This window comes from Nerophis lumbriciformis, linkage group LG33 (assembly GCF_033978685.3).
Source record: "Nerophis lumbriciformis linkage group LG33, RoL_Nlum_v2.1, whole genome shotgun sequence".
Taxonomy (NCBI): Eukaryota; Metazoa; Chordata; class Actinopteri; order Syngnathiformes; family Syngnathidae; genus Nerophis; species Nerophis lumbriciformis.
The window spans coordinates 2,476,992-2,503,109 of NC_084580.2; the positions used below are offsets into that span (position 1 = coordinate 2,476,992).

General features: G+C 39.7%; 2 protein-coding genes across 3 annotated transcripts; both read right to left on the minus strand.

The window, feature by feature from the left end:
* Positions 1–3: 3 nt before the first annotated feature.
* Positions 4–18,759, minus strand: dhx37 (DEAH (Asp-Glu-Ala-His) box polypeptide 37). The gene is made up of 27 exons (XM_061928915.1): positions 18,631–18,759; positions 18,407–18,515; positions 18,162–18,331; positions 17,966–18,078; positions 15,184–15,529; positions 12,101–12,249; positions 11,927–12,019; positions 11,761–11,857; positions 11,123–11,236; positions 10,812–11,028; positions 10,629–10,727; positions 10,487–10,560; positions 10,266–10,401; positions 10,106–10,182; positions 8,761–8,993; positions 8,579–8,690; positions 8,398–8,504; positions 7,916–8,104; positions 7,705–7,829; positions 5,461–5,577; positions 5,204–5,376; positions 5,022–5,136; positions 2,156–2,293; positions 1,997–2,091; positions 496–569; positions 327–424; positions 4–250 (listed from the first exon to the last, which is right to left on the minus strand). The coding sequence occupies exons 2-27, from the start codon at positions 18,507–18,509 to the stop codon at positions 174–176; spliced, it is 3,441 nt and encodes a 1,146-aa protein (XP_061784899.1). The 5' UTR covers positions 18,510–18,515; positions 18,631–18,759; the 3' UTR covers positions 4–173.
* Positions 18,760–22,721: 3,962 nt separating this feature from the next.
* gp1bb (glycoprotein Ib platelet subunit beta) lies at positions 22,722–24,176 on the minus strand. 2 transcript variants are annotated; one of them, XM_061928874.1, is made up of 2 exons: positions 24,107–24,176; positions 22,722–24,036 (listed from the first exon to the last, which is right to left on the minus strand). In XM_061928874.1, the coding sequence occupies exon 2, from the start codon at positions 24,019–24,021 to the stop codon at positions 23,407–23,409; it is 615 nt and encodes a 204-aa protein (XP_061784858.1). In that variant the 5' UTR covers positions 24,022–24,036; positions 24,107–24,176; the 3' UTR covers positions 22,722–23,406. The 2 variants fall into 2 exon arrangements, with proteins under 2 accessions (XP_061784858.1, XP_061784859.1); XM_061928875.1 differs by having other exon boundaries at positions 22,722–24,022; positions 24,107–24,154.
* Between the last annotated feature and the right edge of the window lie 1,942 nt (positions 24,177–26,118).

The following is a 26,118-nucleotide window of genomic DNA, read 5'->3' on the forward strand; positions in this document are numbered from 1 at the left end:
TACTTTAATGAGTCTTATGAAGACTAAATCAAACGCACATGGTTGACAGGAGCACAATTAATTATCTGAGTCCTAACAGATGGTTTTACCACAAGATGCATGTACAAAAATACAGAGTAGTGAAAATGGTCATTCTTGTCTTCTGCACACTTCCGTTTTTTTCAGGCCAGTTTTCATAGCGGAGGCCAACTCTTGGCAATGTCCTCATGCATTGCCTCAGGTAGCCACTGACAGTAAGGAGACAGCAGAACTGTGCGGGTATAAATACAAAGGTTAGGTGAAAACCTAAAAGCAGACAAGTTTTGGCAGCGTCAACAAATACGCACATTTATCTTCAGTCTTCCACAGGGAGAGCAGGGCGTCTCTGCAGTCGACTCTCTGTGACACGAGAGCCCCAAGCACGGCTTCCGTCCTGGGCTGCAGCCTGTCAAAGAAGAGTGAGAAGTCGCTCGTTTTCTTTCTTTTGAGAAATTGTAAGTGAGGGCATTGACCTACTTAGACCACATTTTCATCATGATGGATGGATTGGACAGCAGATGACTCCTGTGGGCCTTCAGTTTGGGACACACCTGCACACCGGACAAACATGAACACTGAAAGGCCAGACCTCCACCAATACTTGAATATTTATTACATATGAAATCAACGGAAATAAGGACTTCACACTTTTTTCTGGGTACACGGAGAAAAAGTAAATACAAGTAACTATTATCCATCCATCCATATTAACTACTTATATGAATAATTAAATATCCATCCATTTAATTTCTATACCGCTCATAAGGATTAGAGATGTCCGATAATGGCTTTTTTGCCGATATCGTCCAACTCTTAATTAATTCGAACCAGGAACCCTGAAGTTGCTGGCATGGCCGCTCTACCACCCGAGCTACGCCGTCCAAAATGGTCAACCTTTGAGTTCTTTGCATGTAATAAAAATTTTACATTACATTTTAATTTTAATAATGAAAAATATCTACAACAAATTCTGTGGAAAGTTACATGAGACATTTCAGTGCCAAAATGACAGCCAAAAGAGGTTGGTGGATGAGAATAAATCTCAAGGTAAAATAAAGTGTGGAAATCCACCCAATTGCAGGATATTTAGTCTTGATTTTACAAATTTTCTTTGGGGACTGCATGGCAGCACTTTGTGCCGATATAAAATATCTACAACAAATTCTGTGGAAAGTTACATGAGACATTTCAGTGCCAAAATGACAGCCAAAAGAGGTTGGTGGATGAGAATAAGTCTCAAGGTAAAATAAAGTGTGGAAATCCACCCAATTGCAGGATATTTAGTCTTGATTTTACAAATTTTCTTTGGGGACTGCATGGCAGCACTTTGTGCCGATATAAATGTTCCTCTTTTTTTCTCAAAGGGTGCTCACATGCCTGAAGATGGAGCCTATGCCAAGTGACTTTAGGCGAGACGCGTGGTACTCCCGAGACTGGTTGCCAGCCAATCGCAGGGCACATATAAACAGCAACATATAAAATAATATGAATAAAAATAACCAAACAACTACATTTATGACAGCAATGTAAGCATGTAAGCATTATTGTAGAGTTGTATGTATTGCAATGACAGTACAGTAAATGCATTCTATAGTATTCAATTTACGCAATGAATATATGCAACCTGGATTTGATTTGGGATGAACTTTGCTATAAAGATTCAGACCCTGGGCAATAATAGAAATACTTTTTTCTGTAATAAAAATGATAGGGATTTTAAAGGCTGTGCTGTGTGTGTAATAATAAAAACAGTTAAATTAATGGAAAAAAATCCAGATTAATATTTTTTACAGATTGTAGCCAGACACTTCAGAAAGGACAAACTACAACTACAAACATGTAGTGATTAAACAGTATTTAACCATAGATTGTTTAGTAGTGCAAGAAAAAAATCTGGTGTGGATTTGGAAGAGATTTCTAATAAAATGTTCTAAAAAATGTTACTACAACCGTGTAAATGCGATCCACCCTGCAGTACCTGTCCCTCAAGAAGAAACTGAGCAAACAGTTTGTATCGCTCCAGACCGTCTGGATATTCCATCTCCACAGCAGGCAGCTGCCATGCCACTCGGACTACAAGACAAAAAACACGGGAGTTGAATTTCCTTAAAATGAGGGAAAAAGTTAAGCTACATACAAAAGGTGCTTGAGCGGTGACATCGAATGGTGCCTGTGGAGGAACAAAACCACGGTGGCGGTGTCTCCTGAGGAGAGCTGAAATGGCAGTACTGTGGCAGGAGCTGGGGGACCCACTCGGCTTCCACCGCGGACACACCTGACAGGAACAGGAAAGCACAGACATTGGCTATTATACTAACAAACACTCAAGAGTCCACAACCTCGAATCAGCGGTCTACACAGGCGCACCATAATGGGTGGCGTAGCCTGACTTTAAACTGCATACTAGTCTTTATATAGTGTAAATTAGACATGTAAAATCAGATTTATGATCGCTAATGTTCACCATTACTTTGTAAATCATGTTTACTGCTCCTTTATATGCGCTTTTAGTGCAGGAAACCAGCCCTCTGAAAGTAAAGTCGGCACTAAAACATGACACCACTTTCTTATTAGCGAAAAAAAGCGCTTCATCAATCAATCAAAGTATTAGAGGCTGTTTCGTTGCTGAGGTAGAAGGGTAAAAGTAAGCCAACATTGCTATCGGTTTTACAGTATTTTCAGCTTTTAGAGTTGGACAAAAACACTTTTTTGGAATTTAACACTATTTGTTGTGGACTAAATGTGTACATACTGTACATTTTTAAATCATACACCTGATATTCACATTTTTAGTAATAAGGGCTCATTACACGAGACATTTTTACAGTAAAACATTCTTCACTCTACTCAGATTTGAGGTTTTAGTGTGATTTTAGGCCCAATGTGGTATTCCACTATGTCAAAATTAAAACAGTATAGTCATACACTTGAAGCTGTATTGAAACAAAGGAAACCAACCTAGGCCAGATCAACAGTATATATGGGGAAATATAAAAGGTAAACACAAAATAATGTATAGCTGCTAAATACTACCCTGGACTCTGAAGGCTTAATAAGGGTTCCATTCCATGAAGATTTTAGAGAGCCCTACAACATATACTTACATTGTTTTGCAATTTGTTGTCCGTGTAAAAGAATACACTAGACCAGGGGTCGGCAACCCAAAATGTTGAAGGAGCCATATTGGACCAAAAATACAAAAAAAAAATCTGTCTGGAGCCACAAAAAATTAAAAGCCATAGTGTGTCATGAGATATAAATTGAATTAAGAGGACCTAAAGGAAACTAAATGGCCTCAAATATAGCTACAAATGAGGCATAATGACGCAATATGTACATATAGCTAGCCTAAATAGCATGTTAGCATCGATTAGCTTGCAGTCATGCAGTTACCAAATATGCCCGATTAGCACTCCACACAAGTCAAAACCACCAACAAAACTCAACTTTGTGCATTCACGCACAACATTAAAAGTTTGGTGGACAAAATGAGACAGAAAAAGAAGTGGCATAAAATACGTCCTACAAAGTCGGAGAAAGTTATACATGTAAAATTACGGTGAGTTCAAGGACCGCCAAAATTAGTAGGACAAAACGGCGCTCGCCAAATACCCGAATCAGTGAAGCATGTTTAATATAAACAGTGTGCTTTATAACAATTAGGGAGGGTTGTGTCATGTTTGTCCTCCTACAGAAACCATATTAAAACAAAAACAATTTTTTTTCCCCCCCTCATCTTTTTCCATTTTTCATAAATTTTTGAAAAGGTCCAGCGAGCCACTAGGGCGGCGCTAAAGAGCCGCATGCGGCTCTAGAGCCGCGGGTTGCCGACCCCCGCACTATACGAAGGCCTAACACAGGGGGTCGGCAATCCAAAATGTTTGAAGAGCCATATTGGACCCAAAATACAAAGATAGTCTGTCTGGAGCCACAAACAAATACAAGCCTTATATAAGGCTTATAATGAAGGCAACACATGATGTGTCTATATTAGCTATAATAGCCTACTATCAAAATGATTATGTGTCACAGGCTGACGCAAATCTTAATTTCCCCTCTGGAATTAATAAAGTATTTCTGATTCTGATTCTGATTGACAGACGTGTTGAAATGTAATATTTATTCTACACATTTTTACAGCATTGGAAAACATTAATACAACTGATATTTCTCAGAGGGTGAGATAACTCCTTGAAATTACTGGCATAGAGTGGCCAAAGTTATAGATGTATGTCCAAGTTAAAGGAAATGGTAGGCTGTCTTCTACTAATGGATTTATTACAATCTTTGCAAGCTGGTTAACGTTTGCTGTGGTCTATAACATAAACAACTATCAGAAATGCAGCCAATATTACATACAGATAATGTGTCATGAGACATGCACATATAAATTAAATACAAAAAGGACATGAGTAAAGGAAATTAAATGAACTCAAATATACTACAAATGAGGCATAATGATGCAAGCCTAAATAGCATGTTAGCATTGATTAGCTTGTAGTCATGTGCTGACCAAATATGCCTGATTAGCACTCCAACAAGTAATAACATCAACAAAGCTCACCTCTGTGGATTCATGCAGAGCAAAAAAGGTTTGGTAGACATAATCAGACAAAGAAGAAGTGGCATTAAACACGTCTTTCTGTGCCTGCGCCAGTGTAAGTTGTACATGTAAACAAACTACGGTGCCAAAAACAAAATGCGCTTGCCAAATACTCTCAACAGTGAAGCATGTTTAGTATAAACAGTGGGCTTTCTAACAATTAGGAAGGTTTGTGTCATGTTTGTTCTCCTACACAAACCATATTAAAACAAAAATTATAATTTTTCCTTAATCTTTTTCCATTTTTATACATTTTTGAAAAAGCTCCAGGGAGCCCCTCGAGTGGCTCCAGAGCCGCGGTTTGCCGACCCCAGGCCTAACACACTTGCGCAATATTGTACTGTATGTAAAAAAAACAGAACATAAAATACAGTACAAGTTTGTACATATGCAGACTAACCTCTCATGTACATCTTGGTAGTCTCCAAGATTTCTTGGTAGACGACAAACTCAGGAAGTGTTTTGAATAGTGGCGACGTCGGGTGAATGAACACCGGGTCGTCTATAAGCGGCGTCTGGGGATGGGGGGAAAATGTAAAGCGGTGTAGGAAAGTGATACCAAAACACACACAAGGGGCTCACCTTGTAAGCGTTTATCCATTTTGGATCTAACAATTCCTCCGCCTGCACTCTTCTTGCCAGATGGTCCCCGAGTCCTGCTAAAGTGATCTGTCGCAAGCACACCACCTGGTGCTCTGTAGGCGGACTCATCTTGGGGTTGACAAACATGCCCAGCTCTGGGCACACAGCGTTCACTGGGAAAAAATATTATATGATGATGTGTGCTTCTAACACAGGTGTTCACATCTTTGCATTTAGGCACATTTCATATTAACTACCTGCATTAGTAAGTTGACTTCTGAGCCGCCTGATCTCCACCATGGCTTTGTATCTCAGCCCGTTGTCTTCGCAGAATTTGGCCGTGCAGCCGGTGAATTCGCACGCACCGACAGCACCTGCAGTGAGACATGCAGACTATAACCAGTAGGTATGGGCAATATGGCCTAAATTCTGTATCACAATACACTATATATTGCAGCCTCCTGGGATAACGACATACAGTATGTCACAACATATTGTTTGGTATGTAAATGATAAAATAACCAATAAAAAACGGGTTACAAATGTTTACTCAAAACAAGTAATAATATAATTGTTAATTTTGTATTAATAGTTGGTTACTTTCAGCTGTAATGTGGTTTTATATACCGTTCTGTTGAAATGTAACAATACCTTATTCTTCTGCTGTTTCAATTCTTAACATTGGTTTTAGGATATACCACACGTTTGGGTGTCAATCCAATACTAAGTAGTTACAGGAGCAGTATTGTTTATATCAATGCTTACTGATACTTAAAATTTTCAAGATCATTGAATGACAACATTTTTTAATCACAATTATAATCAGACCAAAACACAGGAGGGCTATGTAACATTATCAAGCCAATAATAGGACATTTGTAGATTTTTTAGGAATGTTTAAACTAGTTCTTACTATTGGCATTGATTTACAGTAAAACCTTTGGTTTTTGCACTTAAAGCCCTCCTGTATCCGGGGACTTATTTCCTGAGTTTCTAAACTATAACAAAAACGACAAAAGATTTTTTGATTCCCAACAATAAGTGAAGTGAATCATATTTATATAGCGCTTTTCTCTAGTGACTCAAAGCGCTTTACATAGTGAAATCCAATATCTAAGTTACATTTAAACCAGTGTGGGTTGCACTGGGAGCAGGTGGGTAAAGTGTCTTGCCCAAGGACACAACGGCAGTAACTAGGACGGCGGATGCAGGGATCGAACCTGCAACCCTCAAGTTGCTGGCACGGCCGCTCTACCAACCGAGCTATACCGGTAAGCAATATCGGTGTAAGCACTGTAGTATCGACCTTAATGTATACTGATACTTTACTTTGTCTCGGTACGGTCAATATTTGTATCAATCCGCCCACTTTGTTTACATTCAAGAGCTCTCGCTTGCAGTTAGCGTTATCCTTCTACAGTGTGTTGTGTAACATAATAAGCTTTTCCAGGTTTGATACTTGTAAGAAAATAAGCTTATTTGGATAGCTGACTTAGAAGTGTCTTTGTACTGTGACGTGACATGGCCACTAGCGAGAATACTACATTGTGTTGAGGATGTAAATGTGTGCTTGTCGCTGTCAAATTTGTGGGACACTGCTAGAATGTGTCATCAACATGCATTATCACGATATAACGATAGTATTAGAAGCTCTATCGTCGGCCAAATTTATATAATTTATATCAGTGTTTCTTAACCATTGTTGGGTCGCGTGCGCCCTATAGAGAGCCGCCAAAAAATATCTATTTTTCAATATGGGTCGCAGCGGTACACAGTTCTAAAACACTTTTCCACCACTTGTGGCAGTAATGACTATATCAAACAAAGAGAAGAAGTCTGGAGCTAAAGTCATAGAGAAGTTCCTTAAGCGCAAAAATTATGACGGAAGTGGTAAGCTGTATTTTCATTTGCACATATATTTTATTGACAGTTTATTTAAGCATAACCATATATTATTATTTATTATTAATTTATTTAGAGTGTATTTATTTTAGCACTGCATGTTTGTATGTACCTCTTTTTTTTATGAGCTAAGCCTTGATAATAATCTTTGTGATTAAAGTTAAATTTAAAGTCCCAAAGATGGTCACACACATACACTAGGTGTGGTGAAATTATCCTCTGCATTTGACCCATCCCCATGTTCACCCCCTGGGATGTGAGGGGAGCAGTGAGCAGCAGCTGTGGCCACGCTCGGGAATCATTTGGTGATTTAACCCCTGATTCCAACCCTTGCTGCTGACTGCCAAGCAGGGAGGCACATGGTTCCATATCATTTGACAAGGTGTGGCCTGTTAAAGTGTTCGTACTGTAGGTGAGATATAATTATAGAATATGATTAAAATTACAAGTAAGATTACTATTTCATTGTTAACATTTGAGTGGGCCCCAGGTCCGAGGTCAAAAAGGTTAACAAACCCTGATTTATAATCGTAATCGCACAACCCCAGTACCCAGACTTATGCCTGCAGTGGATGCCACCCCAAACAAAACAAACTTACCTAACATGACCATGAGATCCCCAAGCAAGAGTGAAGCCCCTTGCCCTGCCCACAACCTCCTCATTTGGGCCAGACGAGCACGACGTTGGGAGAGCTTGGAGTTCTCATCTTCACTACCTGCAGGTCTGAACAAGAATCATAATAACCATAATATATTTACTTTCGCCATCTAATATAGGCACTGTATATTTCAAACCGAATGCATCCTCACCTATCGAGGTCTTCGAAAAGCTCCCTGACTGTCATGGCAGCGACCAAGGCGATGACGTAGGGCAAGCACTCCTGCTGCTTGCCGAGCGCCAGCATCTTAGCGTAGCGCGGCGCGACAGGGAAAGAGGCCATGGCTCTGCCCAGCGGCGTAATAGGCGAGCTCAGCCTGGCTTGCTCCATCTCTTTTACCCTGGAAGAAGACAGATAGCTTTTAAAAAACGTAAAAAGTAATCAATAAATATGGCTGATGACATCAATAAATGTCGTTTAGCATTAGGGGGATAATCGAGTATGTTGAAAACAGAGGGGACTATACAGCAATTTAAAACAACACACCAATTTACGGTACATATGTTTACATCTGACATGTTAAATACTGCTATCCGGTATAGTATAACCAATAAATATAAATATAGGCAATCTAATCTTTTAACTGACTGAAATATTTCCAATATAACGACGGGAGTGGAAAAAGATAGTTACCTCCCAATGCGAGGCGGCTGTTTGAGTGCTCCTAAGGAGACGAGCAACTGTTCCGCTGCAACAAGAGCTTCAATAGGCGGAGGAGTGGGAAAAGGAAAATTGACCACCTGCAACCACAATAAATACTATTATTATAATTATTTTTTTTCAACATAAGTCAGCCGATGATCTATGAAGGGACCTTTTCTATGTTGAGATCTTTCATCTGCAGGACAAGATCGTCTACAGGCCTGCGAGTGATCTCTGCTTCAGAGAATGGACTGAAGTCGCAAAACACCGCAGACGAGTACAACCTGCAGAAGGGTTACATAACTCTCATTAAGAAACACATTCTCCTCAAGCAGACACAACAATAACTCGTACCTGTAACAGTGTCCCGGCTCCGTTCGCCCAGCTCTACCCGCCCTCTGATTGGCTGAGGCCTGCGAGGTCCAAGTCACCTTAAATGAGGACACGCCCGTCACACGGTCATAGAAACGCTTCTTCACCCGCCCGCAGTCAACCACATATTTGATGCCAGGGATTGTCAGCGAGGTCTCAGCAACATTGGTGGCGACCACACACAGACGAGTGCCAGGAGGAGGAGGCCTGAACACCTGGGAGAGAATGACACACTTTAGGAAATTTTGTAAAATAATTGCAAGTAAAAAACACAATTATCACATACGGTACATACAGTGGTACCAAAATAATTCAGACCCCTTTAAATTTGTGTCTCTTTGTTTCATTGCAGCCATTTAATAAAATCAAAAAAGTTCATTTTATTTCTCATTATTGAACACTCAGCACCCCGTCTTGACAGAAAAAAACAAATGTAGAAATTATTGCAAATGTATTACAATTAAAAAAAACTAAAATATCACATGTATTCAGACCCTTTGCTCAATACTTAGTTGATGCACCTTTGGCAGCAATTACAGCCTCAAGTATTTTTGAATACGATGCCACAAGCTTGGCACACCTAGCTGTGGGCAGTTTTGCCCTTTTGTCTTTGCAGCACCTCTGAAGCTCCATCAGCTTGGATGGAAAGCGGTGATTTTCGCGGTTAAAATAAAAGAGCGCTTAAAATAATTTGCGTGATTAATCTGTTAACGCATACATTTTGTGATTAATCACACAATTAATGCATTAAAATTGACGGCCCTAATTTTATAATTGATTTTATGATAGAGTTGTGGACTCTTGGTAATATTTGTTACCTTGTATTTCGAAGAAATTCGGGATTTTGGTAAAATTTTCTTTTAGCTATTTATATTCTAGATCAGGGGTCCCCAAACTACGGCCCGCGGGCCGGATCTGGCCAGCCAGCATCCATAATCCGGCCTGCGGGAAATCCCAAGTAAAAAAAAAAAAAAGTTTTTTTAAATCTGTCCTTTCTAATCCATTTTCTACCGCTTGTTACTCTGTGTCTCCTAGCCGCTCAGGCAAATCATATTGTCTAATAATACATTTTCCCATCGATAACATGACTTCATCGCCAGGAACAGTGGACAAATCTATACAATGAGCAAAAGCCTTAACTTTTTAATTTGCCAGAAGTTTTAAGCCATACATTTGGACAACTAATAGTACTATCACTATATAATAGTACTATTTTTGGGAGGCGAGGCTATATGCCTTAAATAAAGACTTCCTCTTTTGATATTATTATGATAGGAGTAAAAATAGACTCATATAATCTTCAGGTCAGTTTGTTTTGTTTGTTTACCTTGGCCTGCTGTTCAGGAGCCAAAAGAGAATAGAGCGGGAGGACGTACATGGGGATGGACGGGTCAGCCTTCTCTTCTACGAGAATAAAACACAACATAACTTTTCAGCTGATAGGTTTCACATCCCTCTACTGTTGTGAAATTAGTGCCAAGGCTCACCTGTGTCGCCGGGATCATCTCCGATGTCCAGGTCAGAGCCTTCGTCCTCGTCTTCTGCAATGCCTGCTTCCCTGTCCTCATCTCCTTCGTCCACAGGCAAAGCAGAGTAGTTGTCCAAGTCGATACGAGGCAGTGACTGTAGGCAAAGAGACCACAACATTGTCACAATGTAATCTGGTTAAATGTAGTTCAATGATACACAACATAACAGTCAAACATACAATTGTCTTCTTATGTTTGGCCTTCTTGAACTTTTTCCCTGCCTCTGAGTGATCTGCCCCCTCCTCATCATGGCCTGGACAGAAAAACAAAAATCAGGCAAAAACTTGCTTGTTTTAAAGTGCAAATGTATAACACACTTACCAGTGGTTGTGTTGCCCTTCCTGAAAGGGAACGCTTTTCTCAGTCGTCTGCAAAGGCTGTGAACCTCGGCCTGACCGGTAAGGAACACCAGGATACCCCCTGAAGCATGGACAAATGACAATGAGTTCACAAAGACTGTCCACTTGGGCGCAACAAAGAAGCAGTAAAAATACATTTGCGCACCTGAAGGCAGCATCCGGTGAATCTTGCAGGTTTTGTGGAAGGCCTCTCCTGTGTAATCATCTAGTGGGGTGCGTTTGTTGAAGTGTATGGTGACAGGGAATTGGCGTGCATCCACTTTAATGGTGGGTGGGGGCATTTTAAACAACTTTTGGTTGTCGGTGAAGTCCTCCACACGCAGAGTAGCTGACATCACCAGCAGCTTCATGGGCAAACCTTTCTGCAGACAGAGGATACACAAAACAGCAAGTTAACATTACTGCAGCATAAGAAATGAAAAGGTCACACTCAGACAGACACACGCTGCTTGTTACCTTGTTTCTCAGTGGAACAATACGAGAAAGCAGTCCGATCAAAATGTCTGTGTACACGCTTCGCTCGTGGGCCTCGTCTATGATGATAGCGCTGTAACGCTGCAGCAGGAAATCCTAGTTACACAGAAAAAAGAATAAACCCCTTTTAATCAATATTCTAATTTAAACTTTTTTTTTTTCCCGGATGGATTTCCAAGTTATACTAGCACTTAAAAGCTTCATATACACAAACATGTACAGAGGACTGTGCAAAGGACTGAGGCCATAACGACAGTTCTCGTTTATGAATATCCCTTTTCGAGTCTCTGTGTCATGGCTGCATTTTTCCAGATTTGTTTGTGTGAGTGACAGGAAAATAAAACAAAAAATTGCATGTACAAACTGTTTTTACTTTTAATATAACAGGTGGTTTGTTGCTCAAAAAAAACACTACATCCTAATTTTCAAGCGCTTTCTCAATATCTCTACATAAAAATAATTATTGGATAAAAACAAATTACCAATTTAAAACAGATCCATGGAAAAAGGGATTAAATCTAAAAACTATATATTTAAAAAACTTAACTAAAGCAAACAACTGGACGTAACCAGAATGTAAATAATTAAATTAAAGAACTGCAGTTCTGTAGAGCTTCTACCTTCTGGATCTCCTTCAAAAGAACACCATCTGTCATGAACTTGATTTTGGTTTCATCAGTCACATTCCCCTCATATCGGATCTGATAGGACACCATTCTAAACAACACAGACAAAAACAATGTAATAAAGTTGAACATAATATTAGCATTAGTGCATGTGTGTTACCGTGTGGACACGTTCATCTCTTTTGCCACTCGGTGGGACATACTGATTGCTGCTACTCTTCTTGGCTCAGTGATACCAATGATGCCTGTGTCACTGGGGGGAGGAAACACGACCCACGTCAACAATGATCTCTAAGCTTGTAGGTGCACTACACACAGAAAGATGGGTTCCAACCTGCCGTAGCCGGCTTCATACAGAAACTGAGGCACTTGCGTAGTTTTTCCACTTCCCGTCTCTCCACAGATGATGACACAGGGGTTCTCGCTCACGGCCTCCATGATCACCTGCTCCTCTGCCAAGATGGGCAGCTTCAAACGAGCCTCCTACAAGCCAGAGACACAAAATGTGTTACTTAGTTTCAAAGATACCATGTGTACACTTCCCACATTTCATCAACGATTTTAAAAATTACCGTACAGTAGGGGTGTAACGGTACACAAAAATTTCGGTTCGGTACGTACCTCGGTTTCGAGGTCACGGTTCGGTAAGAAAACAACAAAATATAAATTTTTTGGTTATTTATTTACCAAATTTGTAAACAATGGCATAACATACATATACACACAGGGTCCATTGCCAGGGTTAATGTGGTCAACATATATAAAATCAAAACTAAATAAGATAAGGCTCAGAATGGTTTCTTAACAAAACCTTTCTACATATAAAGTGCTTTTTTTGATTGATTGAGACTTTTATTAGTAGATTACACCGTACAGTACATATTCCGTACAATTGACCACTAAATGGTAACACCCGAATAAGTTTTTCAACTTGTTTAAATCGGGGTCCACGTTAACCAACATTAAACTGCCACAAGTTGTTGCTCAGATTAAATAAAATGACAAAACTTTTCTTCTACATATAAAAAGTGCAACATTAAACAGTTTCAAGTCAACTCAGCCTCAGATTAACTTTTCTTCCCCCCCCCCCCGCCTGGCTAACTTGGCAGTAAGAGGATATATGGGCTCATTGTTCTTCCGCCATAGAAGTGGGTCAAAATCTAGTTCTTAATGCAATATGGACTTAAATCTGCTGCTATAAAAACATTTGTTATTGCTTTAGCCCTGCCTGACTCGCCGAGGAGAGGCTGCTTGAATGCGGTGGTGACGCTTCAAATGGGTTAGCATGTTTGACGTGTTGGCAGAAGCATACCTGCTGCTGCTGAACAATGTTGGCATACCTCCGTCCTCCATTGTTGTATCGCACTGAAGTGTTCCCAAGCGGGAAATATTAACGAGGCAAGAGGGTCTTCCAGCTCTGGCATTTACATGTTGTCGTATCCCGGTCGTTGCTAGCATGCCGTGTGTTGTACCTCGGTGTGCATTGTTTACACAACGTGCGGTACGCTACTTAATATGTCCGTGTGGAAACTCGTTCGGTACACCTCCGAACCGAACCGAAACCCCTGTACCGAAACGGTTCAATACAAATACACGTACCGTTACACCCCTACCGTACAGTTTACCATACAGTCAGTACACAGCTTGTATTGCAGTATGAGGAATAAGAATGTTAGTCAGCAGAAAGCAGACCGCAGTCCACGGTGAATTTGTGCATTAGTTTGTCAGTTAACAGGCTACTTCCTGGTAGAGATGGACGACATTGCCAAAAATCTATATTGCAATATACATTGCAACCTCCTGCGATACGATATATATCACAATATATTATTAGGCATTTAAATGTTAATCAAACAATTTCGTATGCGACGTATGCGATAACATATTGCGTCATTTCCAGTTGTATTATTTTCTCAAATCTATTATCAATAGCTGGTCCTGGTTACTTTCTGTTGTAACATGGTTCTACCTACCCTTGTGTTAAAATGTAAAAAAAACACTTATTCTTCTGTTGTTTGGATACTTTACTTTGGTTGTGAACGATACTACAAATTTGGGTATTGATCCAATACCAAGTAGTTACAAAGGCAGTATTGGTCCTACCAATGTTCATACTTAAAATGTTCAGTATAATTAAATTATTCAATTTTGATCACAACTGTAATTGTAGCTGAGATAGGCTCCAGCGCCCCCCGTGACCCCGAAGGGAATAAGCGGTAGAAAATGGATGGATGGATGGATGTAATGAGACTAAAACACAGAATGGCGGTGTAAAAATATGAATTAATATTTAAAAGATTTCCTTATTCCCTTTTAAATATTAAAATAAAATCAATAGTTCAAAATAACTAAACAAACTAAGCAAGAAAAACTAAGCAAAAACTACTATTGGCTCCGAAATGAATTATTTGGATTTGCCCTTAAAGTTTTCCTGTCTTCAGGTACTTGTATTTTAAAATATCGATGTAATCACTTCAGTATCGACCATACACCGATCCGCCCACTCCTATTTACATTCAAGAGCTCGAGCTTAGGAATTCGTAGCTCCGATAACGATTCAGGAGCTACGATCCGATTAAAAATTGATTGTTGATGCATCTTTAGTTTATGTATATTAACGCAGTATTACATTTTGTTTCGTTTCACCAAATAAGCGTTTATCACTTGCAACTATAAAAAAAATAAATTTGGAATAACAAACAGTTAAATTAATTCCCACATTTATTAAATGAATACAATTGTGTGCAAAACTGGACCATAAGTGTCCGATAATAAAGGAGTTGGTCGGATCTCTTGGTGAGGTGGCTCGCTGCAATCAGCCAAATTTTACAACCGTCTGCATTACTTTATTTACAACAAATAAATCGATTATTGACGTTTACTAATCAATTCGATTATCTTCCATGTCAAAATTGCTAATGCGATGCATCTAAAAATCTATTATTTCCCCCACCTCTAGCAATTAGCATGACTTATTACATCCTCCTACTGTATGTAGTGTAGCATGTTTAGCTATTCTTCATCCTCAAGTGATAATGTTACGTGTGAGAAACATAGTCTATTTGTCTCCATGGAGACGAGGATTACGGTAGTTTATCACTAGTAAGAACGTTACAGTGTGTTGCTGTTGCTGTCAAATTTACGGAAAAACACCTGTCATCAACATGCATTATTCCGATAGTATTAAAATCTCTATTGGAAGCCAAATTTAAATCATCCATCCACCCATCTTCTTTAATATTATATATCGTCTGTATCGCAAAAACTTACTTCCTGGTTTATGGAGGATGGCAATCCTGTGGGTAGTACAATTATGATGCAGATTACTATTTGGCTAATTAAAACAGCAAAACTAGAGCTGGCCTAACATCTTGCACAATAATAATAAGGATAAAGTAAAGTGTAATTTTCTCTTACCTGTATTTTCGGTAATCGATCAACTGGGATGAAGACAGATGGCTGCAACATCCTATTCAACTGCTTCTTCTCATCCTGTGCTTCTTTGACCTCCTCTTTGGAGTCCTCACTCAGAGTGCTTATTTCCTTGCACTCACTTGCTTCTGCGGTTTTGTCCACCGCATCATCTTCCTTCTCCTTGTTATCATCATTATCATCATCATCATCATCATCAGATGAACCTTCACTACTCTCTGCTTCTTCCGCCTCCTCTTCTTCTTCTTCTTTCCATTTTCTCTTCCTGTTGGCCCCACTGACACTGCTGATCTTTGAGCCAGAAACTTCATCTTTTACTTCATCCGATGACCTGAAAGTTTGAAACAAGTGAGTGATCTGCCACAGAAAAAAATGTCGATAAGTAGTTTATTCATCTTCTATACCAGTGTTTTTCAACCTTTTTTGAGCCGAGGCACATTTTTTTCATTGAAAATATCCAGAGGCACACCACCAGCAGAAATCATCAAAAATTAAACTCAGTTGACAGTAAAAAGTTGTTGTCGCAATTATAAATGATAAATGATAAATGGGTTGTACTTGTATAGCGCTTTTCTACCTTCAAGGTACTCAAAGCGCTTTGACACTACTTCCACATTTACCCATTCACACACACATTCACACACTGATGGAGGGAGCTGCCATGCAAGGCGCTAACCAGCACCCATCAGGAGCAAGGGTGAAGTGTCTTGCTCAGGACACAACGGACATGACGAGGTTGGTACTAGGTGGGGATTGAACCAGTGACCCTCGGGTTGCGCACGGCCACTCTTACACTGCGCCACGCCGTCCCTTTGTTGGATATGACTTTAAACTAGGGCTGGGCGATATATTGATATATCGTGGGTTTGTCTCTGTGCGATACAGAAAATGACTATATCATGATATTCGAGTATGTGTTCTCACGCAGTTGCTTTTAGCTGCTGGCATTACACTACAGGCTCTCATCGCACTTTCCTGTGTCTCCTTCTCACAGACAGACAAGCGCACCTTCTTACACACGTCACATTCTGTCACGTCATACGTCACATACGTATACGCCCTCGCGCAGCAAAGAGGTAGCAGCAAGGGTAACGTTAGCTGTGATGCTAGCGGTAATACGAGAGAAAGAAGGTGCGAATCTGGTAACATATGAAGGAATAATTAATTCCCCCAAAAAACAGCAGGGGGTCCATCGTCTGGCGGTGGTTTGGCTTCAAGTGGGAATATGTCGAACAGACAACCGTAATATGTCAAGTGTGGGGCGAAAGCGTTGCTATAAAAAGTAGAATTACTGCTAATATGTAGCATCAGTAGCATTACTGCTAATATGTAGCATCATTTGAAAAGTCTCCCGCTCGAGAATGAACAGTGCTTACTCCGCACGTCAACATCTCCGTTCGGTGCCACACCAACAAAATGCCGAGGCAACCATTTCCACATCAACACCGTATAAAAAAAAAACGACATAAGGAGATAACGTCCGCCGGAACCTACCACATAGCGAAGGACGTACACAATTTGATTTCCTATTATGCAGCTAATTTTTATTTGACAGTTATTGAAATATCTTGTGTGACATCATGCACAAAAGTGCACTTTATTTGTTTTAAAGTATTGTAGTGGCATTCTGAACAAAAAGTGCACTTTAATTTAGTGTTGTTTTGATTTGTCATCTTGAGGACATCAGGCACAAAAGTGCACTAATAGCTTGTTTTAAAATGTCTCTGACAATCTTGCACTTTCTGTTTTGAAATGACATGAATGTTTGTGCCCGTGCTTAATAACTGTTTAATAAATACAGTTTTGGTAAATTGACTTAGTTGTGATTTCCCTCTCTGCATGAAAGTTTAAAATGAGCATAAATTAATGCAGTATGAACAAGAATGTTTTAATGTAGACACATAGAATCATCATACTGCTGTGATTATATGCATCAAGTGTTCATTCAAGGCTAAGGCAAAATATCGCGATATATATCGTGTATCGCGATATGGCCTAAAAATATCGAGATATAAAAAAAAGGCCATATCGCCCAGCCCTACTTTAAACCATAACCAACCATGCATCACTATAGCTCTTGTCTCAAAGTAGGTGTACTGTCACGACCTGTCACATCACGCCGTGACTTATTTTGAGTTTTTTGCTGTTTTCCTATGTGTAGTGTTTTAGTTTTTGTCTTACGCTCCTATTTTGGTGGCTTTTCCTGTTTTGTTGGTGTTTTCCTGTACCAGTTTCATGTCTTCCTTAAACGTTATTCCATGCATCTGCTTTGTTTGAGCAATCAGGACTATTTAAGTTGTTGCAATCCTTCTTTGTGGGGACATTGTTGATTGTCATGTCCTGTTCGGATGTACTTTGTGGACGCCGTCTTTGCTCCACAGTAAGTCTTTGCTGTCGTCCAGCATTCTGTTATTGTTTACTTTGTAGCCAGTTAGGTTTTAGTTTCGTTCTGCATAGCCTTCCCTAATCTTCAATGCTTTTTCTTAGGGGCACTCACCTTTTATTTATTTTTGGTTTAAGCATTAGATATGACGACAAACCCTTGTCGTCTCATGCAACGTGTTCCTGACATCTACAAAGCAATTAACTACCGGCTGCCACCTACTGATATGGAAAAGTATAACATGGCTACGCTGCCGAGCTCTAGACAGCACCGACACTCATTTGTAGATTATAATTACTGGCTGGCAAAAAATATTTTTAACCCAAATAGGTGAAATTACATAATCTCCCGCGGCACACTTGAAAAACACTGTTCTATACATACTGCTTAGTGTGGTAAATCTTGTCCCCAAGACCCAGTCTGGATGTTGTGTACAGTAGCTTCAGTTCAGATTCTGGAACCTGCACTTCCGCCAGTCGGGTCAGGATGTCAGCCCTCTGAACAGAACACATCGGTGTCAATCTTTACTAGTTACTAATTCACTTGGAGGTTGTGTACAGCAGCATTAGGAGCTTATTACCTGGGCTTTCTTCTGCTTCTTCTGTAGAACTTTCTCCAGTTCCTTCCTCTGCTTCTTAGTGAGAGGCTTCTTGGTGGAAACAGGAGGCACTGAACATTTCTTCTTTTTGGCTTTGTTGGCTGGGAGCACCAAGGCGTTGCTCTCATCGACACCCTTCAGTCTGACTCCATCTAGGAAAGCACAACACTACTTATTAACTGCTGCTAAGCTCCACTAAAAGCGCCGATCACGTCGTTTTAAGTCACCTCGTATTTCGATGGCGATTTCATTTTTTTCTACGTTTACTGCTTGTTTAGGGTTGCCTTTCTGTCTTCCTTTCCAGTTGTGTTTCTTTCTCAGGTTGCCCATCGCTACCTGAGAAAGGGGAACCATAAATAATAATAGGCGGCGACTTTGGTAACAATCGATTTAAATCAAAAACATATATAAACATCAATTCTCGTCAACAAATACTATTAAAATTACAAACCGTTGATTTTCAGTGTCCAAATAATGTCATTGATATTTTGACACTTTTCTGTACAGAAGCTTGAGCGAAACCTCACGTGTAAACACAACCGAGTCCTTGTACATAATGTGTCCGTGGTGGAACTGTTCCTCAAATATTGGTTCCGCTCATAAAAGTCACATTGAATTTTGTGTTTTTGTTTTTAAAATTGTATTTTTTTAAATGTATTTAAAAAAAATGAATTATTCTCTTTTCATGTTTAAAAATCAAAGTTTTCCATTACAATGGGATGAAATCAAAAAAATAATGCATTTTCTACATTATTGCATGTGCATGGTATCCACGATTGTGTCTTTATTAGGTGTTCTGTAAATTACTATGTCTTTGTATAACTGCTTTGCAAGTAATGAAGAAACATTTTACTTTTTTCACATTTCTTTATTAACACGTTATATCAAATTGCAAAAGGTGATGACACATCAATTAAGCATATTTTGACGAAACACACATTGAAATACATTATGGCACAGATATAACATTCTAAAAATACTCTATTTTGTTTCGTATGATATTTTTATAGGCACTTTTCAGTACAGAAGCCTGAGAGAAACCTCACGTGTAAACACAACTGAGTCCTTGTACTTCATGTGTCCGTGGTAGAACTGTTCCCCAAATATTGGTTCCGCTCATAAAAGCCAAGTTGAATTTGTGGTTTTTTTTTAAAATGGTATTTTTATGAATTAATTATTCTCGTTTCATGTTTTAAAAACAACGTTTTACATTATAATGGGATGAAATGAAAATTTATTTTTTTTTCTACATTATTGCATGGTTTGTGCATGTGCATGGTATCCACGTTTGTGTCTTTATCAGGTGTTCTGTAAATTAGTATGTCTTTGTATAACTGCTTTGCAAGTAATGAAGAAAAATTTCACCTTTTTCCACATTTCTTTATTAACACAATGTTGTATGAAATTGCAAAAGGTGATGACACATCAATTAAGCAAATTTTGACGAAACACAAATTGAAATACATTATGGCACAGAAATAACATTCTAAAAATACCCTATTTTGTTTTGTGTGAGATTTTTATAGGCACTTTTCAGTCTCGCTTTAATTTAAATAAATTATGATTTAAAAAGGATTAAGTTTTTGTGTTTGAGTGAATTGAAATCTGATGGCATCACAAATAATAATGATGATCATTGTTAATACAATTATTATTATTGTAACTTGATTTCTATAGAAAATTTAAAATAAGGTACTCTCCAAACAAAATCAGTAAGTGACTTTGTGGTTGGGTAAAAAAATAATTTGACAAAAATTGACAAAAAAATATTTTGATCACACACCCAATTAAGGCATACTTGCCAACCTTAAGACCTCCAATTTCGGGAGGTGGGGGTGGGGGGTGGGGGGCGTGGTTGGGGTGGGGTGGGGGGCGTGGTTAAGATATATATATATAAAAAATATTTGACTTTCAGTGAATTCTAGCTATATATATATATATTTTATTACATATATATATATATATAATAAATTATTATTTATTTATATATATATAAATCATTTCAGTGTTCATTTATTTACACATAAAACTCATCTACTAATTGTTGAGTTAAGGGTTGAATTGTCCATCCTTGTTCTATTCTCTGTCACTATTTCAGAACACACACATTATACAAATATACATTATAAAATCAATAAGAAAACGGGAGCTCTAATTTGGGAGTCTGAATTAGGATCAGAAGTTCCTATACAAACATTGCGTACTCACGTCGCCTTTTTGTATTGATTACTGCAGCTGTGCACTGGATTCATTCACAAATACAAACTACAACTCACAAACACTTTAGAGTTAGGCTCCACCATCAGAATGTGTACTTTTAACTTATAAAGATCACATGGATATTATTCAGTGAGTTGATTCACCAAAACTAACCTGTTATACAGGAGGAAAAAGCACACAGGACGTTTCAATTGTTCACAGACTGGTCGCGCTCATCAGAATGACAAGACACTTCCGGTCTGCAGGTGATAGCATTCAATTGGGAAGAAACGCCCTACTGCCCCCTACTGACCAATGTGAATACTGATAAATGTGGAATGACAGCTCCAAAAACGAATTCAAACCACAAAATAAAATAAATAAATCAACACAAAAATGTGACACATTATGGGTGGGTCACATATGCATGTACAGTAGATGGCAGTATTGTCCTGTTTAAAAGTGTCACAACATTGCTGTTTACGGCAGACGAACTGCTTTACGTAGACGAAATGCTGTTGTTGTGTGTTGTTACCGTGCTGGGAGGACGTTAATGAAACTGCCGTACAATAAACCCACATAAGAAACCAAGAACTCGCCCTCGATCATTAGCTGTTTAAATTGTGGGAAAGCGGACGTGTGAACAGGTTGTCAACACGTCACTCAGGTCCGCATGGAGCTGGAGGGGGCGTGGCCTCCAGCTCCGCCTGAATTTCGGGAGATTTTCGGGAGAAAATTTGTCCCGTGAGGTTTTCGGGAGAGGCGCTGAATTTCGGGAGTCTCCCGGAAAATCCGGGACGGTTGGCAAGTATGAATTAAGGTGCATAATTAGTATTTGATGTTCAATTTAAATGCTCTAAAATTGGAGATTCTCTGCTATTTTTGAATTACACATTAGTACATGTTATACAGAAATGACTGTTTTGGTTGGTTCTGTTATTTTCAAATACAGCACACTTACTGTGAGAATAAATCTATTATCTTCAGTTCCAAAGCCCCTTCTTTATTATACACATAACATATTATTACTGTGTGTCAATCAGTAAGCCAATTAGCACAGTGTTCCACAACCTTTTTTCCACCAGGGACTGGTTTAATGTATGCATCATACACGGACATACACGGATATACATCACGGACTGGCTTTCTACGTGTAAATTAGCCTTTGGCCACAATCTGGCACATTAAAATGTTATGTGTCCATTGATATGCATTGTCCCATGTACTATAAGTTGTAATATACATCAATTAACAAGCTTATTGGTGTGTTTAGTGGGACAGGCGAAAGTTAAGTCTGAGAAAATGCGGTAGTTTATAAATTGATTAAAGTTTCTGTGCGGACCGGTAGCAAATGCATCACTGACTGGTACCGGTCCCCGGGCCGGTGGTTGGGGAGCACTGAATTAGCACATTGAGTAAAGATAAATTCACACAAAATATAGTCTATATCAGGGGTCTCCAACCTTTTTTGCACAAGGGACCGATTTAATGTAGGCATTATTCTTAGGGACCGGCCTTCCACGTGTGGCGGATAAATACATGTATCGCAAATAAGTGCATGAAAAATGTATACATGAAAAATCTCACCCAAAAATGTTGAATTAGTGGGAGCCCTTGGCCTTTTGCCTTTGCAAAAAGCTCTCCATAGACTTTTGTTTTGTACTCATTTTTGCTAGTAGTAGGCTTTGTTTTGGCTTTAGTATCCAGGGGCGCCGCTAGGGATTTTGGGCCCCATGAAAAGAATCTTTACAGGGCCCCCAACACAGTGTCATTATTTTTTCTGTATTATAATTTCATCATCATTAGGGGCCTCTCTGGGCCCCCCTCCATCATGGGCCCCTAGAATCCGTCTCCTTTACCCCCCCCCCCCTTTTTGGCACCCCTGTTAGTATCTGATGAGTTATAGGTGATACATCACATTCAAGGACAAGAGCATGGATATATAAGAAAGCTAGAAATACTTGCCATTAGTTACAATAGATTTCTGTCTATTTCCATTCTAAAAGTTATGTATTCATATTTTGTGCAATATTTCATCCGTAGACACAATAATGTTAGCTTTTTTTGCTCCAATTTTCCACGCGTAAATACATCTGTTATTGCTGAGTACTTGTGTAATAGGAGTATACCAGCACTTTAATTTACTAGGCCAAAGGAAATGTGTATTTTCTTCTTTCAGCACAATTATTATATGCAACAATTTAGCACTTCTCCATCTTTAACTACTGTGGCCACTTTGTTCCTGATCCGCCCTCAGCAATCAAACAATGCACTAATATGATCCACTTCAAGAAACTCTTCAAACTTAAAGTGTTTACAAAGTACAAAGAAGAAGAACTATGATAAACATTCTGAATTTATTTCATCCATCCATTCTTTCATTCTCAAAATAATCTTACTTATCTCATCATATGAAATATGACTTACTTCACCAATTATTATTTATTTATTTATTTTTATTGTGATTACTTATGGAGTATATTGTGAATAAATTGAGAACAGGAAGTGAACAAAAGTTTTAGCAACTGTTATGTAAAAGAAAAGGGGTAAGATTAAATAAGCTCTGCTTCTTCCTACTCCTTTTCGAACATGTTGAAAAGAGAAACTGGAAATTGTGATGTATCGTGTTGTATGCTTGCATGTTCGAAATAAACTCAAACTCAAACTCAATCTTTGGTCATCAACCTGCCGCGGACTGCAGATGGAACCTAGCTTTTGATTACACTTTGGCACCTTTACATTTTATATGCTCATTATTTTGCATTGTCCCATGTAAGAAAGATGTAACAAATATAGCAAATGGCGACTTCCTATCAGGAGTTTTATAATACATTATTGGTGTGTCTCGTGGGACAGACGAAAGTTAAAGTGGGAAAAAATGCGGTCGTTTATAAATTATTCAATGTCTCTGTAGCAAATGCGTCACGGACCGGTGCCGGTCCCCGCACCGATGGTTGGGAACCACTGGTCTATATGGTATATAAAAGTTGATATTTGTATTAAAACAGGGCACTTTCAGCTGTTATGGTCATTTATACACACGCATATACTCATTTTCCATAAGGGCCTCCCCAGCTGTAAGGCTCTCCTCCATGGTCCTCCTGGCACTTTTGGAGAGTCTTTCAAACCTCCTGAGGAACACGATGACTGCAACAAGCAGTGCGGCCTGCAGCAGCACAAACACAAAGAGGCACACCTGCGAGGCCAAAGCCAGGTCGCAGTACCAGTAGTGACACGAGTCCAGAACTTCCTCCTCGGTCAGATACACCACCAGCCTCCCTCTCAGGCTAGGAGGGGAGCTGCAGTTGACGCCGAGGTGGGACGAGAGCCCCCCTACCGGCTGTCGTCTAAGCCAACCACGCAAGTAGAGCACGCCGCAGTCACACGTCCACGGGTTGCCGTGCAGGGAGACATGGCGGAGTGAGGTGTGCTTGTCCAGCAGGCCGTTTGGGAGTGTGGTCAGCAGGTTGTTGTAGAGATGCAGCTCGGTAGTGCCTGCCGGGAAGCTGACGGGGAGCCAAGAGGAGGTGAGAGACCTGCCGCTGCAGTTCACCTGGCTTCCATGACAGGCACAGGGGTGGGGGCACGCAAATGACCCTTGACCTCCAAAGAAAAGCAGACACAGGAGCTGGAGCTCCTTCATTCTTAAGAAAATATGCTGTAAAGTAAGAATAGGTTAACAGTCATGGAACACTTTTGAATCTCTAACTGTTTAAAGCGTTATTTACCGTCAGCGTCGTGTGGCTCCACTGAATGAGTATCTTTTCCTCGTCGCCTGCAGCCTGAGTGTGCTGCCGGCAGCTGGTCCTCGCTGATAAAGACTTTGAACAGGATGTGTGCACTATCTCTCTACATTTTCATGCCAATTCATATCCTGATACGTCGCATGGAGGCGTAGGGCCTGATCTACTAAGATCTCAAAAAACAAGTGCTAAATAGCGTCTCCTAACTGTAAAATCATGTGTACTATTATGCAAAGACTGCACGCACAATTGAAAGCAAGTGCAAAAGTCATGCATACCATATTATGTGTGTATTACCGGCGGTCACCATGGAGACATTCTTTTCTTGCACATCTAACCTGTGGTGTTGTGCCATGTTGTGGAAAATGCAGCACATAACTATAATCTGGGCATTGTAGAAGCATCTAGACAACAGAAACTATTTTAAGCATTTAAGTCCCATCTGAAAACTCATTTGTATACTCTAGCCTTTAAATAGACCCCCTTTTTAGACCAGTTGATCTGCCGTTTATTTTCTTTCCTGCTCTGCCCCCCTCTCCCTTGTGGAGGGGGGGGCAGGGCGGGCGGGGGGGGGGGGGGGGGGGGTACAGGTCCGGTGGCCATGGATGAAGTGCTGGCTGTCCAGAGTCGGGACCCGGGGTGGACCGCTCGCCTGTGCATCGGTTGGGGACATCTCTGCACTGCTGACCTGTCTCCGCTCGGGATGGTCTCCTGCTGGCCCCACTATGGACTGGGGGGGGGGTTCACCCACATCTGCGGCCCTCTCCAAGGTTTCTCATTGTCATCCCACTGGGTTGAGTTTTTCCTTGCCCTGACGTGGGCTCTGAACCGAGGATGTCGTTGTGGCTTGTGCAGCCCTTTGAGACACTTGTGATTTAGGGCTATATAAATAAACATGGAAAACATGGATTTTTAGCACCGCGACAGTGCACTCTGGGAGACCGCACGGCCAGTAATAACTTGCTGGAATGATCCAGGGGCAAGAAAATGTATGTTGCAAGAAGTTTTTTTCAAAATGGAAATATACTATATTAGTAATATATCAGGAATATACTGAACATCCTATATTGTGCATGTGAAAAAGTGCAATATATTTTCTGTACAGTAATCTATTTATTTATTTATATATATTTATATATATTTATTTATTTTATATATATATTTATATATATTTATTTATTTTATATATATATATATATATATATATATATATATATATATATATATATATATATATATATATATATATATATATATTATTTATATATATTTATTTATTTATATATGCACCTTATTGCTTTTTTTTATCCTGCACTACCATGAGCTTATGTAATGAAATTTCGTTCTTATCTGTGCTGTAAAGTTCAAATTTGAATGACAATAAAAAGGAAGTCTAAGTCTAAGTCTAATATTAAAAAATGAAGGCAATTAAAAAAACACCAGATGACACCATCGTTTTGGTGTCTCTCCATCGTCTGTCATGTTGCAGTGATCGCCTCCTTCTGAACGCGCCACACACATTTGTGCGTGACTGTGCCAGTTTGTACGCACCTTCCACCCACCTTGCTAAAATAAGCCACAAAACAGTTCAGGCTTGATAATTCACATTGTGAGCACCAAAGAATAACATTTGCATCTCCTCCTCCCAGAATTCTGAGCGTTCTGATAAACAGTATATCCATCCATCCATCCATTTTCTACTGCTTTTCCCACACTGGGTCGCGGGAGTGACCTTTTCCATGGCCAAATTCAAGCAGTTTTTAAGGACTTTCAAGATAATTTTCCAGTTTTTCTAGTCCCCTTCAAAAGGTGAAAACCATTGTGAATCACTCCATAGCCTTGTTGTTTGAGGTCACCTAATGCTATCCCAGCTGCATTTGGGCAGAAGGTGGTCAACACCCTGGACAAGTCGTCACATCATCGCAGGACCAACACAGATAGACAGACAACATTCACACTCACATTCACACACTAGGGCCAATTTAGTGTTGCCAATC